Here is a 23001-nt window from a genome sequence, read left to right on the forward strand (position 1 = left end):
CCTCCAAACACCCTTTCTTCACAATGGTTGCAATTACTAACCTTCTCCCACACTTCCAATGAAAAACATGTGGCAAAATGGTGGGACTTTAATTTCTTTTTGCCTAAGCGGTAGGTTTGTAGCTATTAACAAACGATGATAGTAGAGCCAAGATGGCGGAAGTGCGACCATCCAGATTGAGAAGGTCATGCTGGGAGAGCATCCCAGGGCTAGTGGGAACCAGGGAACAGAGCCAAGATGGTGGGAGGGACACATCAGCCGCAATACCCAGATGGAGAGGCTTGGGTAGAGAGTGTGTTCGTATCGACTTTAGCCAAAGCCAAGATGGTGGGAGGATAACTTCACAGGGTCATCTGCAGCACCCAAAATGAGGCATCCAACCCTCTGAGCTCCTCTTGGCTTTTGGGATGGGAACTTAGAGTGAGAGGCATACAATTGTCCATTAAACCGAGAACATCAGTCAAAACAGTGTGTTTCTGGAATCTGGATCAGACTACTTTCACTGAAATCTTAAATTGAGCTTTAAATCAAACCTGTAAAGTTTTACTATGAACTGCAAGGATAAATCCCAGAAAGTTTTGTTTTCCTCTGTTTTCTCTGCCTGTTTTCTCTTCATTTTTAACCCCTCACCGGGTGACACTGACCACCCCTTTAATGCATTACTATCTATATCACCTTCATTTAACCTGAGAAGTTGCAGAATCACTCAGTAAATTTACACCCAGAAAGATGATTAGGTGCCCTCAGTGTCGCGATCGCATCTGGAACTTTCCAGCAGTCCCCCCGCCTTTAATGGGAAAGGGAGCGAGGCCATGTGGGGAAAGTGTCATTCCAACACCAGCATTATCCTCTTCACCACAGTAGGGAACTGCAATTTGATTTGCTTTTCCAGGTCTTCTATGGGCAGTCGTGAAAGGATTTTACGGTCCCCCTGCTCGGGTATTTGGTACTGTGACTAGCCGATTCACTTGACCACCTACGTACTTAGGCAGGCAGGTGGGAAAACCTTTTGTGTGTGTGTGTGTGTGTGTGTGTGAGTGAGTGAGTATGAGAGTGGGTATACCTTACCTTATGGGGACACAATGTCCCCACAACGTGATGAATACCCATTTTTTTTTTTTGAGGGAAAACTCAATTTAATAAAAATCTGTGACTGCACTGAAAAAAACTAAAAATGCAAAACTCTTGTATTTTGCTTGGTTACTTATGGTTATGGTTAGGGCTGGATGGGGGTTAAGGTTGTCATAGTTAGCGTTAGCATTTTTCCCATAGAAATGAATGAGCGGTCCCCAAAAAGATATGTTTACCCGACATGAGAGTGTGTGTGTGTGTGTGTGTGTGTGTGACAGTGTGTGTGTGTGTTGGTGACAGTGTGTGTGTGTGTGTGTGGGTGACAGTGTGTGTGTGTGTGTGGGTGACAGTGTGTGTGTGTGTGTGGGTGACAGTGTGTGTGTGCGTGTGTGTGTGTGTGTGGTGAACCCCCTACTAACGGGGTGGGAGACTCCCCCAAACAGCTTCTCCATGCCTCAGACTGGAATATCGATTCCTGTCGGCAATTAAAGTAGGAAGTGTAACGAGGCACCACTGGGAAACACATAACTATAATTGGATCAGTGGGACTGGGGGGGGGGGCTCATGCTACATTTGCACAGAGGTTGGACTCGCAGTACGGTTTCTGTCCGTCAGTGGGGTTATGTTGAGGGGGTGACCCCTCAGAAAGCCAGCCAGCTGAGCCTATACACACACAATTGGGGGGGTGACCGGGGGGCTGTTCTTTACTTTTAGTGTTTCACCTCTTTTAAAGCAGGGGCAGAAAGTGGTGGAGGGGGTGTGAGTGGCTCTGTCGAAATGGGGAAAACAAAACAATTTCCTAAAACAAATGGAAAGACTCCATTTCAGGGAGGATGGGAAAATAAGAACCGGGGGAGAGAAAATTGACAAGAAACTATGAGATCCCCTTACTCACCCTCCTGGGACTAAGGATGCCCACCCACCCCCTCCTGGAACTTTCTCAAGAAACTAAAGTTCAGCAGTTCAGGTGCACTGTTACTGTTCATTAGACTGACAGTCATGCCGTGTTTGTGTCCTTTTCTGCGAAGATCAATCAACAAGATTTTGCTTCATTTGCATATAAAAAGATCTTTGCCAGTAAGTCGGCTTGACTAGTTCATTCCATTTATATTTTCTTCCACAGGGACAGGGAGCAAAAGGGCAGAGGTCACTGGGGGATCTTACCTTACAGATACACGGATGCTGTACTGGCAGGGGTGATTACAGGGGTGGGGCCACAGGTGCAGCTGCCTCAGCTGAAAGCTGATTGGCCCCCTCCCCTGTCACTCACCGATTCAGAACATAATGCCAGCCTAACGATAATGTTGTCCTCTCCATTTGAACTATGGCCCCTCTCAGGTCCCCGCCCCACCTTTAAAAATGCTAGAATCGAGTGCATTTAATCATTTATGCCAGCTAATGAAAACCGCCATGGCTGTCATCAGCTCAAGCAAACCCCACTCCGTTTGGAATTCTGCGGTCATGGTTGGGAAACCCTTACAGAAAAACTGTCCGACGCCGGCTCCATTGCGAAATGTATAAATAAATAAGCGACAGGCCAGGCTTTCAGGGAAGTATAATAAACGGCCTACTTTCATGTAAGCGATGTCTGCAGTTCCACTGAGGGTGACGGAGTGGCTCGGAGCGCTATTTCCCACAATGCAAAGGAGGCACCGGGGGTGTCTATTCAGCAGGCCCACCTGCAGAGGCCTAGATCTCTCTGGCTCTTTCACACAACGGTCCAAGAATACGGAGTGCGAGCCACCATCGACCGCTCCCTTTGTCTCCTGGGGGGCTGCTCTCCCCCCGGGTTTCGGGGAGGAGGAGGGGGGGCACTGGGAGGTCTCTTCAGGGCAGAACCTCACTGTGTGTTTCCATTATCTTATAAAAGGCCTTTTTATACTACTGCAAGCCAAAGGTTTTCCCTTTGAATCCAGGCAGGACACTCGTCCTTCATCCCATGTGACTGATGAGTTGCCTCCCTCTCTCTGTCTCTCTCATTCTCTCTATCTCTCTGTCTCCCTCTTTCTCTCTCTGTCTGCCTCCCTCTATCTCTTTCTTTCTCTCCCTCTCTCTATGGCTGTCTCTATCCCACTCTTTTTTCATTTTGCCTGTCTCTCTCTCCTTTTTCTCTCTGTGTCTCCTTCTCTATCCCTCTTTTCTCTCTGCCTGTCTCCGTCTCTCACCATTTTTCTCTGTCTCCTTTTTCTCTCTGTGTCTCATTCTCTCTCCCTCTCTTTCTCTCTCCCTGCCTGTCTCCCTCTCTCCCTATGTTTTCTGTCTCTCTGTCTCCCTCTTTCTCTCTCACTGCCTGTCTCTCTCCCCCTCTCTCTCCCTCTTTTTCTCTTCATCTCCCCCTCTCTCTCCCTCTTATCTCTCTGCCGCTCTCCCTCTCTCTCCCTCTTATCTCTCTGCCGCTCTCCCTCTCTCACCTTTCTTTCTCTGTGTGTTTCTCCCTCTTTTTCTCTCTCCCTGCCTGTCTCTCCCTCTCTCCCCCACTTTTCTCTCTGCCTGGCAGCAGGAAGACCCAGAGCTACCAAAACATGATGCAATCAGAAATAAGAAATAAAAATGGCTGAACATGAAAGATAAAAACATCAGGCAGGGTGAGCAGAGAGGAGTGGGGGCAGCCCGCCCAGCCCTGCTTTCTCCATCTTCTGCTCTCTCCCCATCTCCATGACCCCCATTCTCAGCACACCGAGTCATGTGAATGCCAAAAGAAGCCAAAGGTGATGTCCACACTGTGGATGAACTCAGCTCTCTCCTTTCTCAGAAGCTACTCTAAGAACCATGTGACTGAGCTGCCGGACTCATTTCGCATCCTGCTCTCACGTCAAAGCCACGTGCGTGACCCTTAGCCGTTAGCATTAGCGATGCGGGGAAGCTGTAAATCTCGTTTCTTTTTCGTTTTTTTTTCCCACCCCTGCGGCTTATGGTAAACGGCGCCACCCATTTAGCTCAGCCCGCAGCACAGAGTAGGGTTAAGACATCAATTTTGTGGAGAAAAATCCCATTTTTTGAGCTACAGGTAGGTCACATTGGGAACCGCGCCAACGTGATTCCCAGCGGTCCACAGGAAAAGTGCTGGCAGGGGTTTGCATTGTAGCTGGAGTTAGCATTGTAGCTAGAGCTATCCCCGAGAAACTTCAAGCTTAATTACACCACAGTGGCCTCTTAAGTCACTGCTGGGATCCGACAGGACGAAATGACTTATGTATTATAAATAAAAAAGTTTTTAAAAAGGAGTCTTTTTTCATCGCTAATTTAAAATGCTCCACACTCGACATCAGAAGCATCAAAATTAAATTATTACTCAACAGGACATATTTCAAAAGTTCAAGAGTTCGGTCTGTGATACGGAGAATGATGTGATCCGTGTGCGATGCTCCAGGTTTCAGGGTAGCAGCGTCCAGCCTTCACGTTCATGCGAGTCTGTCATCCCCCCACCCCACCCCGAGTCTGGCTGCACTGCCCAGTGGCTCTCTAATCTCCAATTATACTGCCAACCCTCTTCAGATGAGGAACATGGGGGCAGAACTGAGATTCATTTTGTGGGCTAGAGGACTTCTGAATGGAGAGGACTGATGCAGAAGAGAGGATGGCCACCGTTGCCATACCATAGCATATCATACTATGTAAGGCTATACATTAGCATAGCATATCATACTATGTAAGGCTATACATTAGCATAGCATATCATACTATGTAAGGCTATACATTAGCATAGCATATCATACCATGTAAGGCTATACATTAGCATAGCATATCATACTATGTAAGGCTATACATTAGCATAGCATATCATAGAATACTATAACATACCATATATATCACTTTGTTCACACCTCAAACAGAATGTCATCGTGAAAATCATTGTTCATGTGCCACCTGTCACGTGACATGGTGACTAAGCCCTAGCTAATTCAAAGGTGGGTCAGTTTTTCGCTGCTCTCTTCCTAAAAAAAACAAGGCAGTGCCCTCCTACTTCCTAATTTGCAGACATTGGTGCCAGTGTTCCTCCTGGGAACCACCAACAAGCGACTGATGCACAATATTGGATCAGAAATAAGCACCATTAGCGCACATTAGCTCCCCCTTATCGGTGCCAGACATGAGGGTGCACACCCCTAAAAACCATCACATGGTCAACAAAACACCAACAAAATAAAAACTAAACTTTGTTTATAAATCCAAGGCTCAGTATCCTCTGTTTATTAGAATGTCACATCGGTTTAAAGGCCACTACCCATCACGGCTAGAAAGCAGACATTTTTGTTTCTTTCTCATCCGTTATATGTCACGAATCAGAAGAGGCTAAAAACAGAGCTCGATACGTCACTGCCCAAGGCAGACCGGTTCTTAACGTAATCCATCAGCATCCACACACGCCAACGGAAAAGACCCGCTCCAGTCCGGTAAGCAATCCGGATCAGAATGCTAACATTACAGAAGATATGCGACCGAAAGTAATCTGAGTGTAAATCCCATTAAATAAAATGGAGAAAAACTATGGGAATGTTCGATATCGGCAGCGCAGATGAATGGCGTCGTTAACGGTTAACTCAAGCCGCTCTCTTCGTCGCGACGTGCCAGCCTTCATCAGAGATGCTGGCGCTCACTGTCATCGGAGTGAATTATCCTTGGATTGCGAGTCGTCGGTAAAGCCGGCACGTGGCATCACAGGCGGTAATCCTTCCCAATTAACCCCATCAGCGCAATCGGAGCGAGGACGGAATTATCCGCGCCTTGATTGCGTGGCTGATTATCTTATTGCGACGTCGTTCCTCAAATCAAAACGTGCCCCTGACTTCTGGAATTTAAACAATGTTCTGAATGGGATATCACAGCAATGTTTCCTAATAGAGATTCATGTGCGCATAAATATCAATAATGAGCACAGACATGCTGGTTTGAAATGGAAAGAGGTTCATTGTTAAAAGACACATGGCCACTTTGTGCGTGTGTATGTGTGTGTGTGTGTGTGTGGGGGGGGGGGGGGGGGGGCTCTGTCAGCCAACCCATTAGTCGATACAGGCAGCCGTCTATGCAGTGTCAGAGCCGGAACAAATCTAACGCCTGTGCTCAAGATTTCAGGGGTGGAAACTGATCATGCAGGATGATCCCATATTATTGGGGCGGGGGGCACCTCTAGCCAGTAGCGCATTTCAAAATGTAACGCAGAACAAAGCCGTAACATTCAATTTTCAAGGCATTTTTATGTGTTTAGGATGAACACTCTCAGTAAAAAAAAACAAAAAAACCCACAATTGACATTAAAGTAAAATAAGAGATGGTATCCTTGGTCATTCATCAAAGATTAATGTTCTAGAACCCCCTCCCCCCCCCAGAAAATTGTTAATAATGAAATTTCCCAGGATTGGAGATATCCCCTGCTGGGGTGTTTGAAGGTGACATCTCTGTGATGGTCTGCTGACTGCAGGTGATGCTGAGGAGGCTGCAGTCGTCGTGGCGGCGGGAAGGTAAATAAAACCCGCCGTGTGCTGCCTCTTGCCAGCCGGCGCTGCCCTTACCCGCGGTTCCGGGACGGGCGATCTCTGGGACAGCTTTGCGGGTCCTCCCTTCCTACACGGACACCGTGAGTGTGGACAGTCGCGGACTAAATAAACCACATCAGTCTGCTTTCTGTCATTTTATGCCAAACAACTCTCAGTGCGTGATTAATTTATTCTAATTATCAAAGTGGATATTATCAATGGAGCAATGCCAGTTTCCTGCCTGTCTCAATGGCAAGGGTACAAAAGAATGGCCCACCCTGCTCTCCCCTATATACATCACACCTACACCCATTCTCACTCTACATTTGCATCCATTCATTTGCACTATGCATATGGTCATTGCACTTTGTCCTGCATTATGTACCATGTACTCTTTATGTTCCTTTGCTGCATGAAACTGAGTTTCCCCCTGGGATGTTAGAGTATATCCACACCTGTCAGAGCTGTATCCTGGCATCTTCCCTTCCTGGATTACGGAAGGCTGTACTTGGGACCAAATTAGACTGAAGAATGATGACTGATGGATGGATGGATGGATACAGTCTCACTGCACCTGCCTATCAGGCCAAATTGAGATGCTCAGGTATTATTTTTTTTTTTTGCACGTTTACATCTTATTTTTCTCTATTTTTGAATTTAAAATGCATTTGCCAATGACCCTTCAAGTGGAAAATGAGCCTTACAGGCTACCGTAGCCAGGGGGTGCACAGCAGGTCAATGAGCTCGAACTTCATCAATGAGCAAGAGGCGTCACTCAGTCACTGTCAACATACAATGTTAGGGGGTGACTGTTTGCTAAGTTACAGTTTTTCAGAGTAAAGACTGGGTACCGTCAGTCAACGCAATAAAAAAGTAAGGGTGCTTTTATTCTTTTCTTTTTATCAGCCGGAACGCATCCTGAAGGCTAGCACGAAAGAACCGGCCACGTTCAAACAGAAAAAAGATGGCTGCCTGTCAAGGGGAATCCAGTATGAAGCCGAGGAGAAAACAGCTGCCCTTTCAGCTGGAAGGTTCTGACTTTTATTCAAATGAGTGACCTTTCATTTTCCAGCTATTTTTGTAGTTTAAAAGAAATCAAAAACAGAAGATGGAATGTGAGAGTCTTGGACCACCACATGGTGATCCCATTCTCAACAACTAAAGTAAGAATCCTGAATACATTAGTACTAGTTACTGAAGCAATATTATGAGTGACGTATGAGGCACAAGACCACTAGATCTTGTTTTTTTTTCATGTTCCTACTGACCTGCTATCCAGCCAATTCATTCCACAGCTTCCTTCCTACTTGAACGTTCCTTTAGCCATTTGCTGAAGCACTGAGCAGACAAAGCAGAGCCAGACAGCATAAGCTCTTAGGCAATATGGTACGAGCCAAGCTCTTAATCCTGAAATCCCAAATGGGATTTTCCCAATGACTTTCAAACTTTTTTGTACATTGCAACATAACATGTTACCTTGATGATGACCTCAAATGGCAACAGGACGCAATTAAAGAAAATCCAGATTTAATAAGTGGTCCCTGGTGAGGTGTACGATGCCTGATACGCACCCAGCATACTCACAGCAGACAGGAATAGGACCCCCGACTGATGTGCGCGTAACCAAGGGGGACTGAGGATGCCCTGAGTTGCCATGGATACCAAACCCAATAGACTACCAAGGCAGAGTAAGACAAAGTAAGACAGAGTAAGGAGACAGACTCAAACTAAATACAGAGTCCAGGTGTGTGATTATACCATGGTAAATTACCATGCCTGTGGTAGGTAAATAACAAATGGATATGACACTTAAAAAAAAGCAGGATCAGCCAGTCTCTGGAGCACTTTGGGGTTAAATCCTTCCTCAGGAGCCCAATGGTAAAATCAACCTGTTGACTATGGCACTTGACCAAGTGACCTTCCAATCACAGATCCAGGGTCCTAACCTGCTGAACCCCACACTGCCCCCACATCCAACCAGTATTGGGCATTCCAGGTCCAGAAGCTACAAATCCAGACCAAGATTTTTTTTCTACCGTCTAGTTGAGTATTTCATGACTGTGATTCTTAATGCTCAGTTGGCAGCTTGGTCTGGATTTGTAGCTTCTGGACCTGGAATGCCCAACACTGCATCCAACCAATTTTAGATATGCATTTGTAAACATAGGCAGCTGTAAGGAAGTCCCTCTTTGAATGATACGTGTCCGGAGAGGTCACATGACCTCTCGAGGGTTCGTGCACAGACAAGCAGTCTCAAATTATACACCCCCCCCCCCCCCCCCCACCCCACCATAGGCACAGATCCCAGAGGCACTGAGTTGGTGCCAGCTTTAGTGCCAGTGGATATAAGACAACAAATAAACTGCATAAAGAACAGCTGGGGGCGGTTTATTCTGCTTGCTCTGCATTGTGCTGGGCCCCACTGTGCCAGCGCCTTTCAATCGGGCTTCAACACGTCTGTTCTAAAAGGGAACGTCATCAGCAGAGCCGCTAATGAGCAAATGCGCAGTGGCTCCCACTGTAACTCAATGCCAGTGGGTTTTGGAAATCAACAGGAACCCGGCAGGACGTGAGTTTCTGAAATAGTCTTTGATTCCATAACTATATATTTGATATTTCATATCTCGTGTGGCCAGTACTTACTGCGAAGAGCTAGAGGCTCAACGCGACCACATGGATGGATGGATGGTATGGATGGTCATAGAGTCCATACACTTCTTAATTAAACATGAGGTTGAGCTTGCTGGGGCAAATCCCTCAGCACCTGGCTGTCTGGTCAAATTGAGATGATCTGTTTATTTTGACAGTTTGCACATTTATAATATGCTTTTGTCTGTTTTTGCATTTGGAGATTTGGGCAACATTAACTGCCCTTGAAGGAACAGGGCCCTTCCAAAGGTCACATCCCCACGAGTTCTTGCCCAGTGAAGCGTTGCATTACTCTAAGTCAGATGTCTGGCATCAGCATCACTGCAGACAGAATCCTGTGCTCACAGACATCATCTTACCACCCTGGTCCACAAGGCGTTCTGGTGAAAACCTCAGATCCCCGGCCTCGCAAACCTTTCTGCCACCTGCTATCCTGTCACGCCGTGCCGCGTTTCTGTGGAAAGCGCTCGATATGGGACACGCAGAGCCCTTGCACTCCTCGACACACTCGGCGGGAGACTCGAGCAGTGCACCAGGGACGGAGCTAATGCGAGTCGATGTCGCGTAATCGCTTATTTAAGGAGAACAGCAGCTGTCGATCAGAGCCGACTAGGCCATAAAGCGCCAGGATACGGATTGATGGAACCAGCCAGTGCTGCGGGTTCTGAGAAAAGCCGAACTTTGGCATCCCGGCGGTCAGCAAATTCATCCCAGGCAGATTGAGATGTGGCTACACTGGGTTCTGGGTTCAAGCACGTGGGGATAACAGTACAGGGACCTGCTGGCTATGAAACATCACAGCCTGATGGAGTAATGTGTAAATACTCTTCTAGGAACAATGTGTAAATGTTCCTCTGGGAGTAATGTGAAAGTATTCCTCTTGGAGCAATGTGTAAATACTCATCTGGGGTATGTGTAAATAATCATCTGGGAGTATTGTCTAAATTCTACTCTAGGAATAATGTGTAAATAGGACTCTGGGAATAATGTGTAAATACTACTCTGTGGCCCATCGCTTGTACAGCATAGCAGAGTGTAAGTTAGAGAGAAACTAAAGACCCTTCCCTCTTTGTGGTTAAAATAACATGCAAAAAGTATGAGGAATATGCTTTGGTGCAGGGGGTGGCAAGGTGTACACAATTTAAGCATACTCTCAAAAAAAAAAAAAAACACAAGATAATAAACAGAATGAACATATTAAAATGATAAAAGAAACAAAAAAACTGCTATTAATTGACAAACATGTAGATGTATAATTCTATCTATCCATCCATCCATCCATCCATATAGTTATAATCGTTCTGATTGTTTTCTACTAATGTACTTGCTGAATACACCATATCTATATAAAAGTTTCAGATTCTTCCAAAAGTTTTGACCTTTCTGCAGGAAACATTCCGATGAGCCATTTTTCATCCCAGTGGGAATCAAGGGAGTTCCTGGAGCTTATTGCAGGTAGCATGGGGTACACGGCAGCGGTACAGCCTGGACTCAGTGCTCTGTAAAAATGCTCAGGCTAATTTGAATCGTAATCGAAATATAAAGTAAGAGAGACAACCTGTCAGTTCACCCCCTACATTTGACGCGACCAAATGACAGGCTTTCAAAATTAGCTGGATGCAGGGGAATTTCCGCACCTGTTGTCAGGTCGTCCACGCTCTTCTATCCAAGTCATACATCACGAAACAACAAAATATATATTCTGGCTCGTTGCGATGAGAAATTTGCATGTGTATGTTGTGTATGTGTTTTCTCTTCTATTTTCTCTAAGTCTCAAATTTTGCAATCCTAACGGAACAGAAGCACAGTCTTTCTTGGCATTTTTCGGAAAGACTTGACGTGCAGGAATCACGTCCTCGCTTAATGGGAAGATGCGAGCGATGCAGCCTTTCGCCCGTCTGCGAGGCGTGCTATTGAATAGCGTTGCCCTGCAGAGAGCTCATTTGTGCATCACGCCAGTCACGGTCCAAATAAGCAAAGACCGTTGCTAAACGGCCTCATTCATACAAATCAAGTGAATAAGAAAATGATTTATCTTACCTTTAATGCAGAAAGTGAGCAGTGCAGTGTTTATGAAGGGGGGGTGATGTAACTCATCAGTTGCCATGGTAAGTCAGGGTGCACAGCATAACGCATAAGATGCACAAAACGCTGGAAGAACTGCCTTACGCTGCAGCTTACTGTATACACCCACGGGTGCAGTAGGGGAATTGCAAACCTTGTAGATTCAGGGGGGCGGCACTTTACAGGGGCCCCTGAACAGGAAGAATTATCAGTAGAATATCTCAGCTAAATTAGTAACACAAATTGCAGCGATTTGGCAGGTTTGTGTACAACACTTAAGGTCTCCCTTATTTCAGATTGCAAGGGAGAAGGTGAAATTCTGTCGGGGGCGGGCAGAATTCCTAGCTCCACTTATGCATTCTTCCTAGGTGGTGAGCGGTGCAGAGGGCTAAACCTGCGTGCCTGTGATCAGAAGGTTGCTGGTTTGAGCCCCAGCTTTGGCCGAATAGTTACAAGTCTGTGGGCCATTGAGTAAAGCCCTTAGCCCCCAGCTCCCCGGGTGCCGCAAGGTGGATGCCTTTTCATCATAACCCCCAAGTCTGCTCTCACCTGCGTGGACAGCAAGGTGGGGCAAAGCAAAAAGAGAATTTTCCAACAAGAATACATGGAATACCACTCCTCTCTCCCTCTCATTTTAACAGCTACTGTAAGCTGTTAACATGTATATTTCTAAACTGAGAGAATGTGCTGTCACTCTCATTGCGCATCCCCAGTCACGAGCCACACCACTATTTCACATTTCTATATATTTATTCATTCATTATGTTGTCTAACTTGTCATATTCTATGTAAAAATCCCTTTTTTTCCCCCATGGCTGCATCTGAGGTTGTCAGGATGTGTGATTGCGTGTTCGTCCAAACTCTTCTCTCACTCATTTTCTAAGAAGAAAAATCAGTGGGAAGTGTCCAGTCCTCGGTAGGTCGCCGGTTCCAATCCCAGAGTCGGCAGGGTGGTATCACAGCTGGGCCCGTGAGTAAGGCCCTTAACCTCAGATGCTTCGAGGGCTGTCTGACTCTGCTTTCTCAATCGTACATCACTTAGCATAAAAGTGTCTGTTGATTTATAAACAAATCATGCTAATTTGTCATCTGAAGAGTCACAGTCACATTAATCGTATTACCGTGTGGATTAAAATGAATAGGAGACATAGATACAGGGGACATAAGAATACATAAAGAAAATACACAAATACAACAAGGCCCTCAGCACTAGTTACCCCCCTATGAACAGTCTTGACCTTGGCAGATGAACTGGAATTCACTCATCCCAGTAAGGTCAGTGCTCTGGATTCAAACTCCATTCTTAATACTTCTGGCAGTGGAGTCAGAAGCTCATTGCCTTTGACGGTGTTGGAAAAAAAACTCCTTGGGGTCTCTGGTTTTGGGCAAATAGAGAATCGATGTTTCACGAGCCGCAGGGCTGAAGGTATTCTTGTTCGACCACAAGTTAGTATCAGCAAGAGGTCTCGTCTCGAGCAAGAATCACAGGCTGGTTTTACGCCGCCTAGAAATTCCAGTTTTGTTTGGTAAAAGTCACTAGTCCATTTACAAACTGTGCTCTCAGGTCAATGGATCCCGTGTGTCCTGTTAAATATAGAGCCTCTAATAGATTTTCAGACAGATACGGTATTGATTTCGCCCCTGTGAAAAAATACTACAGCACCAAGATAAAAAAATATATAACGTGCTGTAAAACAGCACATATACAAACAAAATGTTGGAATTACTGGAAAGGGCTCCCCCAATGTAAGATGAATCTTGTTGTTTAAAAAGTAATAAAAACCAACAGATAGGACTAGATGCCTCCCAATGGTGCCTGTACCATCTCAGGTGAGGTACTGGTCCAAGTTAGTAGTCCTCTGATGGCTACATGGGTCATGTATGCTGTCCCCCCTCAGCCAGCTGACTCCTCCTCATTCAGGACTTCCACTGCATCTAGTGTGTTACTCCCAAAACTTGCCAAATAAGCATCCGCCCAGGAGGCCACAGAAGGCATGGCAAAAGGAACAAAACTTCAACCTAACTAACAACACTAATGCCAACTGAAACCAAGTGCCCACTCTTATCTACAAAACTGTCAACCCTAACTGTAGAATTATGTCAAATTGCTAAGATATTGGCAACCCTAAACATAGCCTGAACCATAACGCCAACCCTAACTCTAATATCACCACAAATGCCAACGCTCCCCCTAATGCAGGTGTGACTGATCTCAATTTAGGGAAGCTGATGCTATCCCAAAGCCCGCGGCCTAAACCCAAAGCCTACCCCTAAGCCCTTGGTCAAACGCTTCCTCTCTTCATCATCTTGTTAAATCTTGAAGCATCCGACAGAGACTTTACTCAACCATTCTGCTCCAAAGCAGAAGACCCAACCTTCAACGTCACATTTGACTTCGTCTATTTTCCACCCAAATGACGCTGCTTTGTCTCCACTGGGGGATGCTGCCCACATCGCCCGTTCCTCATTTACAGAAGTCGAGGTTTAATGAAGCATCCCGCGTCGCTCCAACTGGCTGCACCCTGGCTACACCGGGACCTGAATCTGCACATTATTATTACTTCATCCATCAATTTCACCTCTCCCCCGTCCCCAATCTCAAAAGTTGGCGCAATTTCAGATTGTTCTTGTACTTCCACAAGGACCTAGATGTGCTTTACAAAGATCACAAAGTCATCTTACCTTGCCAACGTACTGTGGGTCAGAACCCATGTACTCCTCTAGGACAAAGAACTGGTTCCACACCCAGCCCCGTTTGACCCGCTGGAATCCGGGTCCGCCATTCCTCCTCAGTCCTCCGGGGCCGCGGGGGCGTTCCTTTCCCAGCCTGCCTTGGGAGGGCGGACGGAGGGGTGACAGGAGACCTTCGTTGACAAGAAACCAGAGCAGCAGGAACAGACAGTTCCTTGTAAGCATTGGCGATCTCGGAACGAGAAGGTCCAGGGTGAACTCAAAAAAGTTCCAGGTGCTCCGAAAGTGGTCCGGCGGGAGCTGGGGGATGAGGTGGTTGCTTGGTGATGAACAGCTTCCAAAGGGCAGAGCTGGATGGACAGATAGATGTTGTTCGGTCTGGTCTCCTCTGTGTCTCATGCAGATTGCCACCAGACTGAAAGCACATTAAAAACTAATTAATAAATAATGACAAAATAGAAATCTCCATTGTATGCTACACGGCTTATGAAAAAATTCAGTATAATGACAAAACAACAATGGATAATTCAATTCAATTATATAATATAGTGATATAGTGCCTTTCACAACATAGTCACCCCAAGGCGCTGTACATGAGTGTATTGTGATATATTACTACATCAAATAAACAGATTAATACAAATACAGGGAGAAAGAATGAAAGAAAGAAAGAAGAGAATGGGGATAGGAACTAAAAACTCCCAAGTATGGAGAAAAAAATGGATGCCCCCTCCTCCCCCCCACCCCAGGCATGCTATCATTATAGAAAAACAAAGAGTGGACTTGCTTATTAAAAGCAAAGTGTAAACTGTGGTCGGGGTCAAAGCCAAACTCTGTCAATGACTTGGTTCTCCAGGTCGCCCTGTGTAACTCTCAGAGTATATAAACTACTGAATGAAGTTTATAAACTTAAGTCAACACGCACAAGCTGAAGTGAGATAATTCTGGGTTTTGACCTAACACTGTCCTGGTGGTCTTACCCAGAAGCGTGTCCACAATCCAGATAGCGTTAACAGATCATTTCCAGCAGTTAACACTTTTAAAATTCAAAACTATTTACCATCTAGTACACATTTAAAAAATTATGCAAAATATCCATCTCTTCATTACTAATTTGTTTCAGCCTTATTGATGCTGATGTGTTATACCGAAAAGGGAGGATCCAAGACAGTTCAAAGTAATACCTGAGAGAATTAATACTAATTCAACATAAGCACAGAGAAACCAGTTCCACCTGAATTAAGACTTTCTGTTATTTTGTTATATTTTCAAATGCAAAATCTGAGTCCATCATTTTACATCAAACTCAACAAAGGTTCAAACACAACCGTTGTGCAGTCTTATTCTGCAAAAAGCATCTATTAAAAGGGGCACTCCTTCAACGCAAGCTTTAAGAATGCCTGTTGTTAATTACTTATATGAAAACAACTTGTGTACTTTTTACTTATTTTCTACATATATACACTACACGTATACACAACGTGAACTGTCTTTGCACTTTGTCTTGTTTGGGACCATATGCCACTATATGCAAAAGAATTAAGACAAGAACTGACTCTTCTGAAAAACTCCCATAATGCAATGCTAACATGTGACCACCATGGATGCGTGCCCGGTTCACCGCATCACACTGCAGATACCCTGCTATTTTTGGCCCCAGGACATTAATAATTGATGACCTCCTTGTCATTTAACACCTTCACAGAAAATTAAGGGGAGTGATTCACTAATCAATAGTGACACATTTCAGAGGCTGGCCCTGACAGATAGGACACCTCGCACTTGGCGTAACGCTGTACCTGAACACATTGCAGCCCATCGATCAGTTATGCTTCTCTTTTTCCTGCACCAATTATACAATTAGCATTGTGTTATGAGTGTGTGTGTGCGTGTGTGTGTGTGTGTGTGTGCGAGTGGGTATACCTATCCTTATGGGGACACAATGTCCCCATAACATGATAAATATTAGTTTTTTTCCCTTATGGGGACCAGTTTTCTGGTCCCTGAAAGGGAAAACTCCATTTTATAAAAATCGGTGACTACTATGAAAAAACTAGAAATGCAAAACTGTTGTATTTTGCTTGCTTACTTGTGGTTATGGTTAGGGCAGGGTGGGGGTTAAGGTTGTCATAGTTAGAGTTAGCATTTTTCCCATAGAAGTGAATGAGCGGACCCCATAAAGATAGGTATACCCGACAGGTGCGTGTCTGTGTGTGTGTGTGTGTATAAACTGTGGAAAAAATTGAGACCACACTATATTTTTAAGCAAACCGGTTTCTTCTATGGTTCAGCTGGCAGAAGGCTACGCTGAGCAGCAGATTGCTTCCAGGTCCAAAATTTCTAAGACAGCAGTACACAAGAACAAGGTGAAGCAGGAGACACTGGTAATGACTACAAACCAGCCAGGTAAAGGGCGGAAGTGACATTCTAATGCCAGAGATGACAGTCAATTTATTCGACAGTTTCTCTTGAATCGGAGGATGACATCAAGTGACCTTCAAAAGTGAATGGGAAACATTAAGTGCAGGTGTGAAGTGCACTGCTAGGACAGCTTGCATCAAGATCCTAAAAGCAGGACTGAAGTCCCATAAAGCAAGGAAGAAGCCCTTCATTAATGAGAAACAGGGAGGAACCAGGCTGCAGTTTGCAAAAAAATATATACGTTATTCACAGACACACACCGAGAAATTTCATAAATTGAGAAATGGTCTCTTAATTTTTTCCACAGCTATGTTTCTGTGTGTGTATTTGTAGATAAGCAGGGGTGAGTTTCCCGAAGCCTTCTTAACGCTACGTCGTTCGTTAGTTCTATCTTTTAACACAGAACTTAAGAACGACGTAGCGTTAACAACGCTTCGGGAAACTCACCCCAGTTCTTTTATGAAAGAATATTTGCAAATTTACAATATTTATTTGTATTTATTAATGGACAAAAGAAGCTAAAATAAAACAAGAGAATACATCAACAGGAAAATAATGTATTCTCATTGCTGTATTGAAAATGAGCTGTAAATTTCCCTTAGACATATAAAGGAAGTACCACTTCAGGGCTATAAACCGCTCATATTACAAAAAGTGTTTGCCTTGAGTAGACATTATGCTCTCATAGAGAATCACGCTGTTGAAAGGTTATGATCAGATAAGTTAACAATGTTAGGAAAAGTATGACACAATGTAATACAGCTGATAATTTTTACATTTTCAACAAGAAACTAAGGATTAACGAACACAATCGTAATATTTGTCAATCTTAATGACTGTAGATACTCAAAACTGATTACTTGACGGGGAAAGGTTCAGAGCAAAAAAATACAGGTTCATATTTCATAATACAATGCACAATGTATTTATAGGGCCAGCAGTCTTTGGATTTGCCCATTGGTGCAAGCCAGGTCAGGTGTCACGCCGTCAACCAATAAAAATTCTCGAGCGGGTTGGAGCTGTAGTAATGAGATGGCTTTGAAATCTAGGCCGGGTGGGATTATGTATGCTGTCAATCACTTATTTTGGCCCAGCGGGAGCCATCAAAACACCAAACAAGAAGTGGGATAAAGCAGCTGGTGATTGATGACACTGGCTGAAACCACCCACAGTGTTTTTTGATTAATTGGAAAAAAACTACATATTATACATATACACAAATATAAAGAGCCATATCTGTCTATGTATATGGATCTTCTTATGTATATGTATAGACAAATACAAACACACACACACACAGTTGTGGCTCTCTATCCATTCAGGGTCCAGGCAGAATATTTCATTTCCATGATGACATGAGTGCCGGAAATGTGCTGGTGGTTCTTGACCTTTCACCCTCCAATGTAACAGAAAAGAAGGTCTGAACACCAGAAGAGAGATGGATTTCTGTGATTGCAATATAATGGGTGGGCGGGGGGGGAGGTAAATGACATGCTGAGTCTGTAATGACTGAAATTTCATCAGCAACTCCCCCTTTACCATGTGAGGTACTGTGGAGCATTGTAACCTCACACCTCCCTGCTCCTTGTGTGTACTTCTCCTGTTCCTCCCATTTATCCAGCTCTCCTATGGCCTCCCTGCTTCCCTCCCAAGTCCAAAAGCTCATGGTATAAGTGGATTTTTTGGATTAAATCACCCTTAGCGCGTCTGTGCCTAGCAGTGGTCCAGCCTCCCATGCAGAGCGCCCCCTGCCTCGTACCTTGGGCTTCCTGCGATAGGCTCCGGGTTCATGCTGACCCTGTACAACATAAGCAGCTCCATGGATGGACAGCAAAACATTAAAACCACACAGCAGCATGCCTGTGTTCTCCAGCTCTGCCACTGGGCTCTCTCTCCGATTGCCCCAAACGATTAATACCGGGCTGGAAAGCAGATTTAATAACCCTAAACTCAATTTGCTCCAAATTAGATTTCATAACTTGTTATTTCAGAAACGAGATATCTCAGCCAAATCGCTCGTAACTCAGCTATTAGGTGGAACGTAAAATAAAATTAAGGGAATGTATTTGGTGAAACAACAGGAAAGCATTCGTTGCGATTAAGCCTTTTCATATAAAGAGCAGGATAGACCGTACCTCTTATGAGCACAGAGGGCGTGGTAGAGGGTAAAATTATATAGTGCTATAAAAGGTGAAACAAGAGTTGCATATTTCTCTGTGGTGTTGGAGAAACAGAGTTGAGTTGGTGCATAATATACTTTATATCTGTTCGTTTGCTTCAGGATTATTTTTCTGGATGACAGCTGCAGTGTAGGGCGAGAAACTATGTGAAATATGAGCCGGTTTGCTATGGTGACTGTTCAAGAATGCAAGAGGAGCAGGTCAAGAGTTTGGCGGCTTCTCCACATGTGACCCCAGGCAGCAAATCAGGCTCCAGTTCACCTCTTGCTGCTCTGCAGCTTTTCAGCGTTTCTCCACATGGACACAGAGGCTGAGACCTGAGTTTTTCTGTAATCGGCGGGTTTTCTATAACCCAAGTCCTTACAGCCAGCACTGCGTTTGGTGTGCGATTAATGACACTGAAGTGGTATCGTTTCACTTTGCAGACACTAAACTGCTCTTAAATGAAGAGTTAAGCTGGAACTGAGCACCGTTCCTAAAGAAGAAATCCCTCTTAATATCTCTGCATGTAGCCGAGGAGGTGAGAAAGTACCATCTATTGGAAAGTGCTGTTAGACAGTGACTCAGGGCCAAGAAAAAAATTAGGAATGGTACCTCCTGATCTTCAAGGCATTCCTTAAAGACACTCAGGTTTAATGAACTAAAATGACTTTTTAAGAGATGGCTGCAGGTGCAAAACCCAGTATGCAAACCAGTTAAAGGAAATACTTCACCTGAACGTCTTCATTTTGTACCCAGCGGCATTATGGGTAAAGCATGGTCCTAGTACACAAATAATGCTGCAGTCAACAACAGATTAATAAATTTAGCTTGATCTTCTCACCACTTTTAGAGAAGGAAGAAAAAAAGGTAGATTCCTCGCCATAAACTCATAAAAGCAGGCCATAGGGTCAGCTTTATGTCTACTAACCATGACAGGGATGATACACTAAAAATAAAGCTCCTACCATCTCCCATCATCTGCCTCCGACAAAGAATTATGCACCATTTCACCCAGTAAACAGTTACTGAACAGAAGATGCATCCAGTTGATATAAAACATGTTGGCGATCACATGACAGCAGTCAGCTGACCCACCTTTCTGATGATAATCTGAGTATTTCCATTTCCTCATAATGCTGTGCAAATTCACTTTAATAACTAAGCCATTCCATTGAATAAATGTAATTACTGGACACGGTGATGACTTTGTCATCCTTGATTTTCTCTTATCCACAAAATGGCTTATGTTAGCTGCGGCAGTGAAATGTAATGGAATTGAAAATCTATATCAAGCCATATTGTAACACAGCTTATGCAGCGATTGGACATGAATCTGTGTGCTGCTGTAGCAGAATTTCCCGTTGATTATCAGTGTGTAAATAAAACTGTCTCCCCGGCGTGAGTTATTGGTCCGTCACGTGCTGAAAGGCTTGCGAAAATGACAAAAACTGAAAGAGATAAATTAAATAAAACATTTTACTGTAGAACTCTCACTCTGATGAAGAATCATGGCTTCATCATGGCTAATAAATAACCTGACGGAAAATAAGTGGCACTCTGCTGATTTATTTCTGGTAGGAAGCTTTGCGACAGAAGACGTATAGATTTTTTTTAAATTATAAAAACCCCGACCTGCTCTTCAGAAAGTCCGGCCTGTGTCCATGAACCAGCCAAGCATTAGGTGTAGAACCAGGGTCTGCCTAGAGACCTTCTTTCTCATAACCTTGGCCAGACTCTGTGTGTCTTATATAAGATATATAGGCTAACTGACTGTGATAGTCTGACATCCGGTCTTGGCTGGTCTTTGCGCCCCATGAGATATGCTCCTGTACTACATGGAAGAATGGAAAGTTCATTTGAACTATTGATCATCTCCTTATCATATGAACATGTGTAGTGAATATGTGGGGTGTGGATTAACCACAGCTGCAGCGATTGGTGAGGCATGCATGAGGTGGGTCTTCTGGCGAGGATGGCCACCTTGGCCACCCAATCAAACATACATGCGTGAAAACTCATGCAGATTCCACAGCAGGGGGAATTCTGGGAAGTGTGGCGCATACGAGGGGCCACGACTCATAAATTAGCAAATGATACTTTTGAATCGATATGTGACAGGGATGGGGAATTCCAGGGACCAATCAGCTTTCAGCTGGAGCCAGTGCCCCTGTGGCATCACCCCTGACTGGGTTGTAGCCTTGTCACCACAGTCACACGGAGGCAGTGTGGAACGGCAGGCATAATACAAATCGCTCGTGAGACCCGTCAGACACACAGACTACAAGCAGACATTGAGGATACGGCACGACACTGCAGAAACAAACAAAAAAAAAGCGAAATAAAAACCCAGTTGTTATTCTCTGTCAAAACCGTACACAAACACCCATTCCCTCACCCTCTCAAGACTTTCCTCTGCCGGCTTGTCGCCCATAAGACTCATCACTCCGACCCAAAGGATGAGAGGCGATAACAGCGTGAAATATCATTCAAGTCCACGCCATCGAATAGCTCGTTGCTGCAAACCAGTGATCCCAGAGGCGACTTTAGTGTCTAAATGAAGTACACATTGACGCAGGAACCAAATTAAACCAGAAACACATCCTGTTAAGTGATTATGGGACAGAACTTAACAAAAGCCAGTGATACGTCACAGGAGGGTCCGGCGACCTGATTATATGGTCATTGATTTGTTGGACCACACCAACAAGGAGAATGCTATAGATTTTGTGCCCGAAGGGTCTCCTAACCCGGACCAAGGTAAAGATGTGCCTAATTCCATAGGGCCTAACTTTTCCCCTTTCATGGTGTCCTTTGCTCAACGAGTCCTGTGGCCCCTTAGGGGTGTTTCCCAGGAGTGATGATTCAGAGGGGGGAGGACTGGGACACTCAATGCCCCCGTATGCTCACAGTGATTTACAGGATTTTACATTTGCTATCAGGTCTGTTGGGATTTGTCCTTCTGGGCTCAGATAGTCGGGGGGGTGGGGGGGGGGGGGGTGGAATACAACATTTTGCCATTTTCCCTGCAGACGGTCGATGTTGCTGTTTAAGATGCCCCCCCCCCCCATCCGCCCCCACTACAGCTTGAAGATGAGCATGAGTCAGCAGGAAAGATAAACTGGATAAGAGAAGGTGCCGCCATGGGAATCTGCCAAGCGTGTGCCATGGAAAAGGCGCGTAAGCAGAGGGGCCGGGGGATCCGTCACCGGGCAGCGTCGCTGACACGGAGGCTGCTTTCACTCCACACAAGACAAATTCGCATCTTACTCCTTCGTGACTGTCTGCTTGTCCCAACGTACTCGGCAATTCCCATTTGAGGGAGGAGCTGTGTTTTGGCAGCGACCTGCTACTCACCCAGAGACCACTAGGGGGAGAGGAATGGGATGTCCACCCTATCCTATGGGACCAGAGACCCTTGAGGTTTGAAAGGTTTGGAACAGTTCTAGGATCATCATACCTATACAGCTCCAGGAGTGCACAATGGTCAGAAATGGGCAGAACATTAGCCTGCTTTGTTCTTTTGATCACTTTTGAAACTATCCATCCATCCATCCATACATACATACATACATACACTGCTTATCCGGTACTGAATCGCTTTGGATTACGGGTAATTTCCTTCACCTGTGGCAAGAAGTGTCTTTGCTATTTTTAAAGATTAGGCTTAAGCTATTTCCTTTCTCTGCTTCGTGTTCCTGGACCAGCGCTGGTACAGGAGCATTCAGGGGTCACCCTTGCCACACTGCCTCCTCTGCGCTCTCTGCTGGAGGGGTGAAGAGGTCTTACGGGCTGCAGGACAGGGTAAAGCCAGGCAGCTGATCTGTCTTTATACGGTTCTTTCAACTCCTCCGCCGAGCTTCTCATCCAGAACAATCTGTGCGGTTGCTCAGCAAATTCCTACAGTTTGCGAGTTTGTTCCAGAATTTGCCATTTCATACCTTTTTAGTTAGGGGTTAACTCTTTATCAGCATCCGAGAAACCCCCTCTGGCCGCTAGGAAGACGAGCGTTTTGCTTTAATCCACAGTGTTCTTGCACACATCAGCGATCCCGAGGCACGATGTTAACTTACTGAAATGGGTACATACATCATGTTCCTCTTAATCACCCAGAGTTTAGCAGAAAAAGGAAGCCTCTCTCACTATAACTGAACACACAAGGAAAGCACTGCACGCTACAAGCAACCCAAGACCCCGCAAGGGAGAATAAAAGAGTGAAAACAAAAAAGAGCTCAGCAATGCAAATGAAGGATGAATGACACTCACGCTTGGCCTGTTTTTCCTCTACTCTACGGACATTAATGGGCTGAATTGTTCTCTCTTGCGAGCCGCCAGCTGTCACCAATAAAACAAGTTATTTAAAGTGAGAATTTTAATAAAATTAAATTTTGCCCTTTAGATCTCGGAAGCAATTAAATGTAATTTTGTGTTTGCGGTTGCTTGTGTAATTACCGAGGTCAGGCGTGGATAAC

General features: G+C 44.9%; 1 protein-coding gene and 1 long non-coding RNA gene across 2 annotated transcripts in view; one reads left to right on the forward strand and one right to left on the reverse strand.

Moving 5' to 3' along the window:
* Nucleotides 1-23001, reverse strand: part of LOC111838702 (cadherin-12-like) — a 113828-nt gene that overhangs the window by 52698 nt on the left and 38129 nt on the right. Inside the window, exon 3 of the mRNA XM_023801936.2 lies at nucleotides 13941-14364. Coding sequence (XP_023657704.1) covers nucleotides 13941-14348 — 408 coding nt within the window. The 5' untranslated portion in view covers nucleotides 14349-14364. The remainder of the gene's footprint in view (nucleotides 1-13940; nucleotides 14365-23001) is intronic.
* LOC111838703 (uncharacterized) lies at nucleotides 5391-7796 on the forward strand. The gene is made up of 3 exons (XR_002836940.2): nucleotides 5391-5465; nucleotides 6426-7149; nucleotides 7452-7796. It is a non-coding gene; the product is annotated as an uncharacterized lncRNA (long non-coding RNA).

Source organism: Paramormyrops kingsleyae, chromosome 4, assembly GCF_048594095.1.
Source record: "Paramormyrops kingsleyae isolate MSU_618 chromosome 4, PKINGS_0.4, whole genome shotgun sequence".
Classification (NCBI taxonomy): domain Eukaryota; kingdom Metazoa; phylum Chordata; class Actinopteri; order Osteoglossiformes; family Mormyridae; genus Paramormyrops; species Paramormyrops kingsleyae.